The following is a 17,410-nucleotide window of genomic DNA, read 5'->3' as shown; positions in this document are numbered from 1 at the left end:
TGGCCACGGTTATCACCTGCAAACGACAATGAAGTTTCTGGTGAGCACATTAGTAAGGGAATCGATCCTTCCTTCTATTAAGAATGGAAACAAGAAGGGCAACAAGTTTCCGCTGCTTTCTCTCTCTCTCTCTCTCTCTCTCTCCCTCTCTCTTTTACACCTCATGCCGCATTCTGCACTTTATAACCATACATCGGTATGATCAGAGCTATTTCTTAGCATATGATATTTTCCTTGTGAATTGTTGCCATTCATTCTTTTATACTTAAAAATCTAAAATTTATATTCATCCTCAAATTCATATGATAACAAATATAAAATTTTCTTCATCTGTTATCATTAGTATATTCCCAGTAATTGGGTACACGGTTGTTTTTATTTTGTAGATAAACAAAGTTTAACTTAAGAATATTTATAAGATATTATGATATACTGAGATGCCATATTTTATGTTGATAGCAAAAAAAATATTTGAGGACTAGATTTATATGCTATAAAGCGTGAAAGCATTTGAATGATTCATGTCTTTCACATTTTCTTGCACTTAACTACAATAGATTGTATCGTTGTCATTTGTAGAAGATCTTGATTCATGGTTACCAAACACATATATTTAATATATGAATAAAATTCCAGGCAATTTTTCTCTTGGCGGCTTGCGCATGCGCTACAGAGATTGAGAAGCGGGAAGCGAAGCCAGACTATGGCTATTATCCTCCCTCCTACGGCTATGGTTATGGCCACCCCTACGGGTATCATAGCTACTACCCAGTAGGCTACGGTTATGGGCACTACCATCACAAGAGGTCTGCTGACCCAGAACCAGAGGCTGAGGCTTCCTACTCCTATGGACACTACCCTGTCTACCGTCCTCATGGTCACTACTACAGAAAGAGGTCTGCTGATCCTGAACCTTATGCCCAGCCTTCCTATGGCTATGGCTACTATGGCTATCCTTATCCAGTCTACCACTACCCATCCTATTACTACGGTTAAGGAGAAGCGTTACCGCTGATTTCCCTGGAACACAACTGTCTCATCTATTGTTGCTGATTCAGGAACGTTTTATTAGCAGACACACCAAGATATCTGCTTTTTATTTATATTTCTCATGCTCAGCATAAACATCAAATTGGCAAATCTGAGTTAGAGGAAACCTAACCAGATAACACCGATTTTCATTTTTTTTTTTATATTCTAGATGCCATCACAATATACATGTTTTAAATGTATTTTCTGATACTTCGGAATGAATCATAGAGGAATCAAATAAACTCTCCTGAACGTATTTCTTCTATCTTTTCAAATAAAAACTGGAGATGGTTTCAGTCGATGATAAGTGATGATCAAGACAGTGAAATATGAATTTTGTAATTACCCAAGTAATAACTTTTATTGTCACTGCCACAATTTAAATGCTTTCACTTATCATAACCTTTACTTTGGAGGATTTATTTTTGGCTCAGGTTGTGTGCCTATGTGTTAGCCGATTGAAATGAAAATTAATGAACTCATTCTAAGGAAATATTATAATAAACAAGTAAAAAATGTGCCGAATTTTCTTCGGCGCAATCGAGTTTTCTGCACAGCGTATAATCAAAGCCCCGAGAATAGCTCTATCTTTCGGTGGTCTCGATATAATGCTGTATGAACCGCGGCCTATGAAACTTTAACCACGGCCCGTGGTTGCCTGGCCTATATCGTTGCCAGACGCACGATTATGGCTAACTTTAACCTTAAATAAAATAAAAAAAACTACTGAGGCTAGAGGGCTGCAATTTGGTATGTTTGACGATTGGAAGGTGGATGGTTAACTTACCAATTTGCAGCCCTCTAGCCTCAGTAGTATTGAGATCTGAGGGCGGACAGAAAAACTGAAGACGGACAGACAAAGCCGGCACAATAGTTTTCTTTTACAGAAAACTAAAAGGTAAAAGGAATCAAAAAGTTTCATGGAACAGCTGACAAGCTGTTGACTCAAGTGACTTTAGTGTTGACTCAAGTTTGTTTCTGAATCCAGTATGTTTACACCACTTCGCTGAAAGTTATTGTCACTGGCTTTCAGGGGGAAGGCAGCATTCTGTTGATTGTGAAAGAAGTGATGCTGAGAATGTGGTGGCCGGTAATAAAGTCACAGAAAAAAGTCACAGAAAAAAAGCCACAGAAAAAAGTCACAGAAAGAAGGCCACAGGAAAAAAGTCACAGGAAAAAAGTCACAGAAAAAAAGTCACAATTTTAGCTAGGAAAAAAATCACAGGAAAAAAAGTCACATAAAATACAATCTTTTGTTTATGCTCTTACGGTCATCCCCAACGAGCTTGTACTAAACACGCCGCAAAGGTGGATAACTACCGGATTAAAACCCTTGGGGGTCACTATCTAGGAAAGATTATTGTGACTTTTTTTCCCTGTGACTTTTATTCTGTGACCTTTTTACCTGTGACTCTTTTTACCTGGATTCGAGAATGTGGTTAGATATAAGCACTGAGCTCTAGTATTTTCAAGAGGAAAGTAGCGTTGCAGAGCTTTTGAAGAACTGCTTTGATAACTACATTGAAAGAGGATGGCTATCCATAATAGTTACCGTTGCTAGTCAACGGTAATGTTATTAACGTTGCTATTTCGACAATATATATCAGGAGAAAATAGCAATGCAATGAATATTTTGCCAATGGCAAACTACTTTTAACAAGAGACTTTGAAGTAAGTCAGTGAGTCTAAAGTCCCATTGCTTTATATTACTTTCAAGGAATCCTGGGTAAAAAAGTCACAGAAAAAATTCACAGGAAAAAAGTCACAGGAAAAAAAGTCACAATAATCTTTCCTGGATAATGACCCCCGAGGATTTCAACCTGGTATGTATCCAACTTTGTGGCGTGTTTAGTACAAGCCCGTTGGGGATTTCCGCATAAACAAACAAAAGACTGCAAATATCATAAAGATAATGACCCCCAAGAAATATTGTGAATTTTTCCCCTGTGACTTTATTACCGGCAACAATAAAGTAATGTGACTTTTTTTTTCCTATGACTTTTTTCCTGGCCAAAACTGTGACTTTTTTCTTGTGACTTTATTATCGGTCACCCTTTCAAATAATGGGGCTTATAGATATCATGATTGCCGTTTTCGCCCTCCATCGACGTTCCCGAGATACCATGGTCTATTTAATGAAAATTTCGTACTGTCTTAGAGCAGAGTAAAAGTTGACTGAGTCAGCAACACATAAAATACGCCAAATTATGAACCGCTTCTAAGGCGACGACGAGTAAAATAGGCTTTATGTACAACAATGTCCTTAGGATACGATTCCACGTTAAAGAGACTGAGGCTGTAAACCATGTATGAGACACCTCAAGTTTTTTTTATTTGAAACAGATTAACTGCTTACTATTAATTTTCTTTGCTTAGCATTTTAGGTAAATGGATGGTTATAAAAAAGTAAATATCTTTCTCTCGCTAAACGTTAAGGTTAACGTGTCCCATTGCCGAACCGAACCGAGTGGGATTTCAATGTTAAGAGTACTTTCCATAAAAATCTAGAATGCCTCCGTTTGCCTAGGCAATGCCATGTGTATATGGGTTTTAGTCGATTGTTCTGAGTTATAGATCGTAGAGAGAGAGAGAGAGAGAGAGAGAGAGAGAGAGAGAGAGAGAGAGAGAGAGTAGGAAAAAGATGACATGTTTGATTTATACTCAGTCAATATGTATATTGTCCCATAATAGCTGAGAAAAAAAAACTGTGAGGGTTGCGTGGGAAACCATTCAGTTAAGGCCTGTGTGTGTGTGTGTGTGTGTGTGTGTGTGTGTGTGTATGTGTGTGCTCGTGTCTGCGTGGGCGCACGCGATCAGAGAATTTGGTTTATCGGTGACAGGGCCAAATCTCCTTTCAGTAATATTACCAGTCATCCACAGCATAGATATGCATGAATGTTCACGCAAACAATAAGTGAAATATGTTTCTTACTTTGATTTCGTTGGAAAAGGAGGAGTCCGCGATACAAAGCTTTCTGGCAACCATAAAGTGCTGCTTGACAACGCTAAAGCTTTGTTGAACTTAGTGAGACTGTTAGAAATGACAACTACTAATGTTTTTGAAACACCGGGATCCATTAATTGAAATCCGGAGGAGATGGAAATACTACAAATTGTCAATATCTGAAAAGCCAGTGCCTGTAAACTCATCGCCCAAAGGGATACCAACAGATATTTTCCTAATAATCAGTGGTACAGCCCCGAAGAGGCTGAAGCTCCTACTGCTATGGGTACCCCCTAACGTCTTCTGAAGATAATCAAGGAATTTTGTTTTGGCACCTGGGAATTCATGCCTGTATTTTTGCTATATTTACTCAGGCCTCTTGGAGTTTAATGGTATTAGCCATTTCAGTTCTTTTATTTTATCCTACAGACTTTGAGCGTTTCCTGGCATCCAGATGATCAAGGGGTGCCTAATCCAGAAAGTGGTAAAATGGTGAAAAAATTAAAATCCTTAAAAGTTATCAACAGTATTTGAAGTTCAAGCTCTACTAACAAAACTGGCGTAGCTGCCTCCTGAATGCCCACATCTTCATAAGAAAAAGTGGCCCCTACAATCCAAGAGTCTGATTATTGAGGTAGCTCTACACTTTTGTGTAATAGCGATCACAATCTTGAAATCAAAATGTTATCAGACGAGTGGCATTCCCTAAATCTATCATTATTAGACTGGAATTTGAGTTCATTTTTCATGTACTATTATACCTTTCCTGTGTTTTAAAGAAAAGAGATTTAACATAACTTTAAAAGTTCATAGAAATTGCTTCGAAAAAATTCCACATATATAGTTTTCTACTCGAACTGGCGGAGCATGTCTAAGAACTGAAGTGTCTCCTCACTGCAACAAAGAATCCCATAGCAGGATAAATGAAGGACAAAACATGAATGAAACCCAGAAATTTAACTTTCTGTGTCCTTTTACTTTTTCATTAGTTGTTTATTGATTTCAGATTTATTGCTTCGAGACTGATAGTATCATTATTGCAGAGCGTCAAATACTTCCTGAAAACCTCAGTGGTTAGAGATCTATCGCAAGCACCATAAAATTGTCGAAAAAGTTCACTCTGGAATCCAGAAGGGGCTCGGAAGCCACTAATGAATACTAATTGTTGATCTAATTGTGCATTAACAAACTATTTTCTTTTTTTAGATATTTTACGCCACAAATGTGTAAGTGGTTGTGCTCTAGTGTTTTTGGTGACTTAAAATGTTAAATGGCGGAGGGTTAATCATATTCTGAGCATCACGAATAACAATAGAATGAAGGAGGATGGCACACTGTTCTCATATTTCTTCTGTATCTAAATACTTGAGTTTGATATCTCATTAACTGACAGTGAATGTGGATGTTATTTAGGATATACAAACGTTCTAAATATATCGTCACTTATAGTGAGAAGAATGTGAATGCTTTCATATTACGTATAATTATGCTGTACCAGATCACATCATGTTACTAAATTAAGAGTTCTTGAATTACTCTTCCGAGTGCCGGCATTAGCTCTATGAAGAGGTTATAATATCTTGGTCACATCACGAAGACTAATGAAAAACGTAAGGGGGAAGGAACATTAATTATGAGCAATTGGAAAAACTTATTAAGGAAATTCTAATTACTGGGACTCTTGAATTGGGACTAGTTATTGGAGTCTAACTGTAATGAAGTATGAGTAGACCCAGAAGAGCTGAGGAGGAGAGAGAGGTGCATAATAAAAGTTCTAAGCACGTGGCTGCTTTTAATCTTTTACTGTTTATATTCTGTGGTGGGGCCGTTTGGTGACTCGAAAATCTACAATATGTATAGAACATACGGAAATGTTCTTCTAAAAAAATTAAGCGTTGTTTTTCTGGATAATTAAATTATGTAAATTTATGCATAGCATAAATTAACATAATAAATGGTTAATGTAAATATTTTTTGATCGGTGGCTGGCCTTTGTACCGAAAGATAATTAGTAATAATCTTCCGTGTTACATGATTAAGCCACCTCTAATCAAGTTCATTAGCAAAAGTAGAATACAACATATGTATTTTGAGGTACTTCTCAATAAAGCGTGTGAAACCTCCAAGAGACCTTTAGCCTCACATAACATTAGGGGGAATATAAAGCCAAGTTGTAACGAAGATAGTGGAACAAAGATCTTTGCATAAGCAACAGTTCTCAGACTGTTCAATAAATTACCACAGGACTTAGGGAAATGGCTAAACTCGGAGATATTTAAGAAGAAATTTGAAGTATGTTGTGACTAAAGTCGAATCTATTCAAGAAAACTATGATCAAACGAATATTGCCCACCTAGCAACTTAAATGAGGGCTGAAAGCGAACTCCACAAATAGAAAACTAGGAAGGCAAAAGATGAAACCGATATGACGTGATTTATTCTGACCGAAATTCTGGCGACTGGTCTCAATGTCACTACGATGACTGAAGGTCTTTCCCACAAGAATCGACTATAAAACGTTGAAGCTGACCTTAATCAGTAGACACTCGCTCATGAGCGACCACGTTGAACACCCACAAGCAACAATGAAGTTTCTGGTATGTAAAATATCATCACTGCGCATCGAATCAGTAGTTTAAAGAGACTATTATCCAAAAGGATAACTCATTTTGTTGTGAAGGGTTAAATAGCAAGGATAAGATATCACCCGTTGCTTTCCTTTTCACTTAACTAAAGATTTTAATCAGTGCTGCTTTCAAACCCGAAATCTGAATATATTTTGTTAATGAAACACCCGTTAATACAAAGATGATAAGATTAGGCATTACACATTACAGACATTCATTATTATTCAAACATCATTGCTTTATTGAAAGTGATGTATTTTTCAATGCTTTTGTAAAAACCAAAAAAAGTAACATTGAACCCTCATAGAGCTTCAATTTCTTTCCCCAAGGTAAAGTTTTTTGTTAAATTGCCTTCAAGTTTTCTTTTTATTTGCATGGAAACAAAAGGTTATCACATATTTGAATAGCATCACCTGTGGAATGAATTTTTCCTTAATTGTTGCTCTTTTTATATCATTGATGATTGACATAAATACTCTGTTTCCTGTAAATATTTATGAAATCTAAAATTACATCATTGAGCACTATCGTTTCTTTATCAATGTTACATGATAGTTTTTTGAACGATAGTTTTATATGTTAGTATTAAAAAACATAAAGGAATAAAAATGTAATACTCCTTTCGCACCACCGCCTTGTTCTCCAACGGAGCGCAGTGTTCCGATTTCGTGGCTACTAAAGAAATTCTTTGACTTGTTTAAAATTTCTTATTAAAATTCTAGGCAATTGTGCTCTTGGCGGCTTGCGCTTACGCTACTGAGATTGAGAAGCGAGATGCTGAGCCAGACTACAGCTATTATCGTCCTTCCTATGGCTATTATCGTCCCTCCTATGGCTATGGCTATGGTCACCCCTATGGGTATCGTAGCTACTACCCAGTAAGCTACGGTTATGGGCACCACCATTACAAGAGGTCTGCTGACCCAGAACCAGAGGCTGAGGCTTCCTACTCCCATGGACACTACCCTGTTTACCGTCCTCGTGGTCATCAGTATGGAAAAAGATCTGCCGACCATTACCCTTATGCTGAGCCTTCCTATGGCTATGGCAACTATGGCTATCCTCGTCCAGTCTACCATTACCCTTCCTATTACTACGGCTAAGGGGGAACTTTACCACGAATTTATCTTGAGGAAAATTTTTTTTCTTGTGTTGCTGATTCAGGGGTGTTTTATTAATAGTCGGACACCAAGATATTTTGTTTTCCTTAATGTTCCTCATGCAAAGCATAGATATAAACTCTCCAGGTCTGAAATTAAAGAATTTTTACTCATTAACACCAGTGTTACATATAATTATTTTCAGTGATCCTAAATGCCACTACGGCTTACGTATTTGAAATTCATTCTTCCTATACCTAGGTTTGTACTATACAGTGAGATCGAATAAATACTTCAAAGAATTTCGTCTTTCTTTTCAAATAAAAACTAATGGTGGTTTCAGTCCTTAATAAGTGAGAAACAAATAAATGAAATATGAGTTTGTAATTTTCTAATTGTTAACCTCATATGTCAATACCTTCACCTCCACTACAGTGACTGTTGAAGAATGACCACAATTTAGCTATTTTCAGTTACCATGACAAATACTAAGAAGGTTTATTTGTTGTCCTTATTGTCTGTCTATCTGTTAGCCGATTTTCATAAAAATGAATGAAAGCACTGTGAGAAAAGCTACGGGGAATCAGAATGTTTAAGGGAACGGTTGACAACACTTTGGTGTCGATTGAAGTTCGGATATGTATCCAGAATGTTTTTACCACTTTGCTGAAAGTTTTATCATCAACTTTCAAGGGTAAGGTAATTTCATGTTGATTGAGACTGAAAGCAGAAATGATGCAGGGTACTTATGCAACTGCTAATTGAGCTCTAGTATCGTTAAAAGGAGAGTAACGATGCAGAACTTTTGAATTGCTTTGGTAACTATATTGAAGGAGGAGGGCAAACCATTATTGCGCATTCTAGCCAATGGTAATGATAGGAGATAGAAGGACAGTAGTAAACTACTTTTAATTACCAAGAGTTCTTCATTGGATGGGTGGGTAGAGCTCTCGGCTAGCACGCTGTTGGCCCAGTGTTCAACTTCTGGTGATGAAAATTCATTTCTCGTCATAATGTGGTTCGGATTCCACAATAAGCTGTAGGTCCCGTTGCTAGGTAACCAGTTGGTTCTTAGCCACGTAAAATAAATCTAATCCTTCGGGCCAGCCCTAGGAAAGCTGTTAATCAGCTCAGTGGTCCGGTTAAACTAAGGTATACTTAACTTTAATTACCAAGAGACCATGATGGTAAGTGGATGAGTCTAAAGTCTCATTACACTATATTTGGCTGATGAATATGATGACAGCAGTCTTCTCCCTCCAACGACATTCCTGGGATGTAATGGTTTATTGAGTGAAAGTTTCTTATTATCTTAAGTATAAGGCAAAAGTTGACCGAATCAGCAAAACATTAATATACAAAATCGTGAATCATCTTCTAAGGTGATGACGAGTGAAATGGGCTTTTTGTTTACTAATCTCCTTTCGGATAAGAATGTACTTTTGTGAGATTTATGATAATGTTCTTCGGAACCGAAAATGTGCGGAATGGTTTGTGTGTAACCCATGTATGTGAAACCTCAATTATTTATTTTTTTAACGGGAACAAATCAAGTGCTTACCATTAATTCTTTTTGCTATGCATTTTCGGTAACAAGGGTGATTGTACCAGTGAATGTTGGGTTTAGATCATCTTTTGGTATATATCTCTTTGGAGGTTGAATTGGCAGGTTCTGACTTTCCAGTACTAGTAACTCCTAATACTTTGACGTCTCTAGATTTCCATTTAATGGATCCAGGTATTTCAAAAGCATCAGCGGGCATATCTTCTTTATCCGAGTCTCACCAAGTTCGACAAACCATTGGCTTTTTCAAGTCGTGTTTTATGGTTGTCATGACGTTTTGATTCGGCGAGATTTCCTCAACGCTTGCTTTCTTTCTATACATTGTCGTTTAGTAAGGGACTTGAAATGGTCAACCAGTTAGTTTTTTTTTTAACGAAATTATAAGCGTAAGAGAGATATTCCGTTTATTGCTTGCGTGAGCATGCCTTCGTATGCATGCTGTAGACGACTGGCAATATGACTGAAAGGAGATGTGGTTTCTGTTACCGAGAAGCCAGATATTCCGCTTGCATGCACGCCAGCACACACACACACACACATACACACACGCAAACATACGCACGTACACAGATGCTTCTGATGAATAGTTTTCCCCCGATGGAGTAAGTATAACCTCATCGCGACCCTCACTTTTTTTTTTTTTTAGCTATTAAGTGATACAGTAAATCTTACGTGTCAGTTTCTTCTGCTTCTCTGTCTCTCTCTCTCTCTCTCTCTCACTATACGCCCAGCTATGGCTCAGAACCACAAACCAACAACCAGGTACATAAGGCATTGCTTTGGTAAACAGAAACATTCTGGAGCTTTAGGAAACCTGCCCCCAAAACTTTTTTCTATTCAGTTCTTTAACGACTAGAGACCGCCCCCTGAGTGCCCAAAATCTTCATTAAAAGAAGATGGCACCTGTATTCCAAGAGGTAGCTCTACCCTTTAGTAGAATCACAGTCATAATTTTTAAATAAAATTATTATCAGAAGAGTTGCACTCCTTTAATCCATTATGAGTTTCGAATAAGAGCTCAGTTTTAGAATACGATACCGTTCCCAGTCTTTACAAAGAGGACAAATTTAACAAAATTCACATAAATTACGCCTATGAATTTTCTTCCTATGCGGTTTTTCTTATTCGAATTGGAGAAAAACAATTCTAAGAACTGACATGTCTCTTCACTGTAAAAGATAAGTCTTGAGAGAAAATGGAAAATATATACTGTATAATGGCACTGCAGTAGGATAACAATAAAAAAAAAACTGAAAAATAATTACAGTTGAAATAGCAATTAAAGTAATCAAGTCCTTACTTATAGGTGATGATCAAATTAACTGAAATGCAGAAAGTTTGGATAAAACTATTTGTGCTCTTTCTTTTTCGCCTCGGCTGTTCGTCGGTTTCTGATTTATTGCTGCAGCATTTAATAATATCAATAATATAAGTAAGTGGTTACAGGTCTGTCGCAGTCCCTAACCAAGCATCACAAAACTTTCGAAAAATTACCTCTGGAATCCAAAAGTAGCCCAGAAGCCACTAATGAATGATAGTTAGTGTATTTACTGTGCAAGAAAAGAGCTTTTTCCTGTTTTTGAGACAGTATATGGCAAAAATGTATAAGCAGAGGTGCGCTTATACATTTGGTGATTTACAACGCGATGTTCAAGGGTAAATGCGTAATCATATTCTGAGCATCATGTATGTGATGGAGCGAGAGAGGGTAACAAATTTACCCCGAGTTCAAGTACGCGAGTTTGATGTACTATTAGCTGAAAGTAAATGTGGATGTCATGTAGGAAATGCAAACGTTAAGGTTAAAAGTTTGCATTTCCTGTAGTTAGGGGGATGTAATTTTTTTCACATTTGCATGATATACTGCATCAGATCTCAACCTTTTTAACATAACCTAAAAATGTTCATAATGACCATGACCTCTTCAGTAAGTTTACAAGTATATGAACAGTCTTAAATTACTTTTCTGAGTGCCAGTTTTAGCTTTGTAAATAAATCATATGCTTATCAAACTACAAAGACTAATGTAAAATGGAAGGATGGCAGAACAACAATAATGTTAATGCTGAGCACATGGATATGCTAATAATATAAATTATAATTATTGTCACTATCTGAATTGAGTTTTACTTTAGGATGTCCTTTGGGCCAAACTCAGGCATGGTTAGGAACAAAAAGCTAAGAGGACGAGAGGTGTGACATAATGATACATTATAGAGCTTAAAAGAGTTCCAGGAAAACTATGAACGATCAAACTGTGGCACCCTGACGTCTAAAATGAGGGCTGATAGCGAACACCCCAAACAGTCAACTAGGAAGATAAAAGATGAAACCTCAATGTTGTGACTCATTCGAACTGAAATTCTGGCGACTGTTCTCAATGTCATAGCATTGAATGAAGGTCTTTTCTATAGGAATCGACTATAAAAAGATGAGGCTGACTTCAATCAGCAGACATTCGCTCATAAGTGGCCACGGTGAACACCCACAGGCAACTATGAAGCTTCTGGTATGTACATTAAAAAGAGACTCGACTCGTTCATAACAAATTCTTTCTAAACTCACTTTCAATAACACAGAGGCTTGGGAGTGATAGCAGATTATTAAAGTACATTAGATCAGTATTTGCTTGGCCGTTTCATTAGACTATTTTTCTGACTGACAGCTCATTTTGTTGTCAAGCGTGTAAATGGCAGGGGAAAGACATCATCCGTTGCTTTCTTTCTCTCTTACACCTGTGGTTAGAATTTGTAGTGCTTACAAGCTAGAAATTAAAATTTTTTTTTCTCAGATAAACACTCGTTAATACAAAGGCCATTATACTAAGGATAGGCATTATTTATTATTTAAATATTAATGGTATTCAGCAACAATTTTCATTATATATCTCAATAATTTACTTACATTTTTATATATTTATTAATTTGTTTATTTATTTTCTCTTTTCTAATAACTGATATCTTCTTCCTGTATTTCCTATTACCTTCTGTTACTTCTTTCAAGTGAACAGCATATTCTTTGGAAGCTTGAATTTCAAGTTAATGATCTCTGTCAGCTTGTTCCACTTGAAAAGGGTTCATCTTCTGAATAATAATGTTAATAACAACAGACTGTAAACGCGCCAAGAAAAGTAACATTTCTTGTCTCTCATATTCCTTTCTTTTCCTTCCCCATGGAAACTTGTTTTTGTTAAACCGCATTTAAAATTTCTTTTTATACACGTGAAAGTAAATGGCAAAGTCAAATATTACCCATTTGAATACCATCACCTAAATTGTTGCTCTCTTTTTATCCTTAATGATGGTTTACACGAATGCTCTCCGGATCGTGTAAATGTCTAAAATTATATCATTGAGTATTACTATTTTTCTGTTATAAATGTTGAGTGATAAGGTTTTGAATTTTAGTTATTATTTTAATATTAAAAAATAAAGAGAAAAAAAAAACACCTTCAAAGGTATCTTGTCCTTAAATGCTGTGCATTGTACCGACATTGTGGTTACAGAACAGATTCATAAGGCTTTATAAAAACGTATCATTAAAATTTTAGGTAATCGTGCTCTTGGCGGCTTGCGCTTGCGCTACTGAGATTGAGAAGCGAAATGCGGAGCCAGACCACGATTATTATCGTCCTTCCTATGGCTATTATCGTCCCTCCTACGGTTATGGTTATGGCCACCCCTATGGGTATCGTAGCTACTACCCAGTAGGCTACGGTTATGGGCACCACCATCACAAGAGGTCTGCTGAGCCAAAACCAGAGGCTGAGGCTTCCTACTCCTATGGACACTACCCTGTCTACCGTCCTCATGGTCACTACTACGGAAAGAGGTCTGCTGATCCTGAACCTTATGCCGAGCCTTCCCATGGCTATGGCTACTATGGCTATCCTCGTCCAGTTTACCATTACCCTTCCTATTACTACGGTTAAGGAAGACAACCACTGCTTTTCCTGGAGTATTTCTGTAGCTTCTGCTGTTGTAGGGCTGATTCATAACCAGATAAACCATGTGAATCATTAATGCACAAGATACTTTGTTTTTATTTTCATCCTTCTCACATTCTGTAGAAATCTATTCATAGAACAGCAAGTAAAGTACTTTTATAAAATGATTTCAAATTATACATACCTCACAAAATCTGACTAAGAAAATGGCAAAAAAATTTTGCATTCATTATTCTTAGACCTCCAAACATGTTACGGAAAGGAATTAAATTAATGCTAAAAATATCTATTTAAGACAAGGGTTGAGTGTGGGTTCTAACTCTGGCGAATGGGAAAACAGGTAAAAATAATATATGAGTCACTGCTTTCAAATTTGCCAGGTGTTATTCCCTACCAACACCAGCAACATATCAGTTAATACTTCTTCTGTTTGTTCAACCATTAGAAAGTCACCATAACCTTTACTTATCGTAGTTTATATCTTTTCCAAGGAGATTTGTCTCTCTGGTATCTTCACAAGATAATGTTGTAAGGTTCATTATATTCCTGGCGTGATTCCGAATCTGGTCCTCGATTCTGGTTTTGTTTATTGATTCGTTCATTTTTTTGTGATGGACAGATTAGCTGAAGCGAAGTATTGCTTTATGACTATGAACAAGTCTATTCAGTTGATCAGTCTTTGCAGAGATCTGTTCTAATCTTGCAAACTAGTATGTATACAATAAACCATCAATTCGGTCTCGATTTATCTTTAATGTGAAAATTCATGTATTTTGCAAACGGCAAATTATACCCAATCATACAATACCTCAACGACCAGCAGGAATCGAATAAGGTTCAAGCCTACCTCCAGGGTAAGTCGTTACTATAAATGCTATCAATGCAACGTACGTTCTAATAACTTTACTCTGAATAAAAACAGGTCGATTTCATACGTGTAAACGAATGCCATAGCTAATTCCCTTTTCATGATCGACAGCGAGATAAATAAAACATACTTAATCTATATATATATATATATACATATATAATTATATATATATATATATATATATATATATATATATATATATATATATACAGTACATATATATATATATGTATGTACATATATAATGTATATATATACACACATACATACATATACACACACACACACACACATATATATATATATATATATATATATATATATATATATATATATATATATATATATATATGTATATAAATGTGTATGTGTGTGTGTGTGAGTGTGTGCGTGTGTGTATGTATCTGTGTGTGTACAAAATATGACGGACAAGCGCCTTTGAACTTTTCTTCTACACGCGTATAATTTAAATGAAAACGCAGAAAGATAGTGAGCTCTAACCTCCAAGGATATAGCAGTACCTCTTGAAATTGCCATGGTCCTTGGTAACCAAGGAACACATGTAATAAAAAACTTACTAGTGAACTTACATATATCGATAGGCTAGTTATTCCAGAGATTGTCTAAATTATCTGTAATAATACAGAAGGAGTTAACTGGATATTACTTCCTGTTAGCATGCGAAGGAAAATACCCAAATCATTCTTTCATTTTTCGTGAAAGTAACAACGCATGAAAAAATACCCGAGGTTACAGTAGTATAGGAAGATAACCCTAAATGGGATATTAGTTAGTTAAAGTCTAATGACCATGCCATTAAGTGATTATGCAAATGATATGACGGGCGACCTTCAATTAAGATCTTTTGGGAAATTATCTGAATACTCAGTCAAATACCGGATTTCGCAAAGATGTACAATTTGCGTGCAAGTATGTCAGACCACAACGTGACAGTGATTATATGGGAAAGAGAATGCCTGATGTTTTGCTTCTTTTATTTGGTTAATGACTATGAAGTAATTGAACTGAATGTGATCAAGTCATTTATTACATAACAGTCGTAAAAACGTGAGCTATGTCTGTAACCAATGATAAATTATAAATATGAACCATATCTGCTACAATTATCGAGTTTTGGCAATGCTTTATTATGTATAACTTTTCTTTTCTTTCTGTTCCAGTCTCCCTGCGTATGGCTTTACACTAAATTTGACCGGTAAAAGAATCTGACCTGAGTTTTAAAGCCTAAAACTATTCTTTGAATTTTTCAGGAAAAAAATACACGTACTACATATACAGTATACACACACACACACACACACACACACACACACACACACACATATATATATATATATATATATATATATATAAATATATATATATATATATATATATATATATATATATATATATATATATATATATATATATATATATCCAATACAGCACGAAGGAACGCGTGCTTGAGAATATCACTAAGTCCACGTCCGGAAGGTGAGTGAAAACTGGGACTTTGAACAAGTACTTTCGTAGTTTATTCTACATTTTCATTGTGAAGAAAATGTAGAATAAACTACGAAATACTTTTGTTCATCAAGTCTCGATTTTCATTCATCCGATGGACTTATATATATATATATATATATATATATATATATATATATATATATATATATATATATATATATATATATATATATATATATATACATGTGTGTGTGTATTATTGTGTTGTTTGTGTTTGAGCACGTTTACTGATGGAAAACAAGTCGACTCCTACACAATTTTCATGCAATATGTAGCCATCTCAAAATATTTTTTGGGGGTTCTTAAGTAATGTATCTTTGTTATGCATGGGAACTCACCCAATTGTTTTTCCCCCCAATAAAAATCTAGTTTATATAATAGAAACTTTTCGAAATTGACCAATTTTTTTCGAGAGGCCTGACATTTCTTTTTGCCTAGCTAACCATAAAAAAAAAATATTTTACAGAGTGACCGTTTGTATAATGGTGCGTCTTCAATTCTCATCTAATCAACCTCCAGGCAGAACATGCACAGACAAAAAGCTTGACACAAGGCGTTATCAAGGCTCTCCTAATCTTATTATCGCAACAGATACTTGGAGGAATTCACATTAAACATATATGACCTGATTACTTTTTTCAACTGCGCTTCAGAGGTTACAGGCACGCAAGAGCTACAGCATCCTTGTAAATGTATTTATACATCTCATTTCTTCTTCTAGTAGTATGACAATAGTCCCAAAAAACCACATGAAAAGCAAAGTATTTCTGAAACGGGGTTTAGAATGAACAGTAATGAAACGAATTGTTTTTAGGGAAACAGGTTAGTGTTTGAAAGAAGGATTATTGTCATCATTTCAATTTCGTTGAAGCATTCTAAAACCTGATAACAAACAGTTGCAATCACAAATGGAGAAAATTTCATGTCTGATGAGTACAAGAGGCCAGAGGGGAATTTGTGCATCACACACTTGCCTAGTAGTGGCTTCTAAAACCTGATGACAAACTGTTGCAATCACAAAAGGAGAAAATTTCATGTCTGATGAGTACAAGAAGCCAGAGGGGAATTTGTGCATCACACACTTGCCTAGTAGTGGCTAAAGACAACATCAGAAAATAGCAATAAAGTTTCTGGTTGGTATAACCTAACTGTAGTATTCAACAATCTTAATTGTTGAATAAAAAATCTGTCAGTTACCATCCATTAGTTCTCCCTTATAGATGAAACACGTAGTTGAAAACATGAATACATTTTTTTATTTCTATTACAACAGCAATATTACTATTATTTAAGAATAAAAGGACTTGGACATTGCTGCTGTCAGTTTTCCAGGGTTGAAGAAGCCCACTTTATTTAAGTTTAATGCCATTCCAATGGTCTGTGAAATGGCTCTGTATATTAGAGAGGGCTTCTGTGTTTCTCACAGACCACTATAGGAGTGTGAATGTCATGAAACACAGGTGGTTAAAGTCTGTAGAAGATAACAAATCTTTGTTTTTTGCTAGTTATAGGAATTCAGATTTGGAGGACTCTATTTGTGGCTGCTTGTTTATCAGAATGGCAGCCATTTAGGGAGCTGATTCTAAGGTTTGTTTCATTTTCGATGGTGACTGCAGTGCTCATCACACTGAATGGCTGAGCATGGTCACTGCTACACACAATCACTGCGTCGCTGCTTTAGATTTTACCACTCTTTCTGGTTGTGAGCGGTAAATGAACCCACAGACCAATCAGGAAACCTTCTTGACCTTGTATTCAAAGGTGTTACAGGATTGTATCTTTTGCAGTGGGTTCGC

General features: G+C 36.0%; 3 protein-coding genes across 3 annotated transcripts; all 3 read left to right on the top strand.

The window, feature by feature from the left end:
- Positions 1-1,205, top strand: LOC136837701 (shematrin-like protein 1). Its single transcript, XM_067102602.1, has 2 exons — positions 1-40; positions 637-1,205. The coding sequence occupies exons 1-2, from the start codon at positions 29-31 to the stop codon at positions 994-996; spliced, it is 372 nt and encodes a 123-aa protein (XP_066958703.1). The 5' UTR covers positions 1-28; the 3' UTR covers positions 997-1,205.
- Positions 1,206-6,528: 5,323 nt separating this feature from the next.
- Positions 6,529-7,706, top strand: LOC136837659 (prisilkin-39-like). The gene is made up of 2 exons (XM_067102533.1): positions 6,529-6,573; positions 7,326-7,706. The coding sequence occupies exons 1-2, from the start codon at positions 6,529-6,531 to the stop codon at positions 7,704-7,706; spliced, it is 426 nt and encodes a 141-aa protein (XP_066958634.1).
- A 4,035-nt stretch (positions 7,707-11,741) lies between these two features.
- Positions 11,742-13,278, top strand: LOC136837750 (shematrin-like protein 1). Its single transcript, XM_067102668.1, has 2 exons — positions 11,742-11,776; positions 12,818-13,278. Exons 1-2 carry the CDS (start codon positions 11,765-11,767, stop codon positions 13,196-13,198), a joined length of 393 nt encoding a protein of 130 aa, XP_066958769.1. The 5' UTR covers positions 11,742-11,764; the 3' UTR covers positions 13,199-13,278.
- Positions 13,279-17,410: the final 4,132 nt, after the last annotated feature.

This window comes from Macrobrachium rosenbergii, chromosome 59, assembly GCF_040412425.1.
Source record: "Macrobrachium rosenbergii isolate ZJJX-2024 chromosome 59, ASM4041242v1, whole genome shotgun sequence".
Classification (NCBI taxonomy): domain Eukaryota; kingdom Metazoa; phylum Arthropoda; class Malacostraca; order Decapoda; family Palaemonidae; genus Macrobrachium; species Macrobrachium rosenbergii.
Note: the sequence above shows the minus strand (reverse complement) of the source record. Positions and strands in the feature narration are given on the sequence as shown.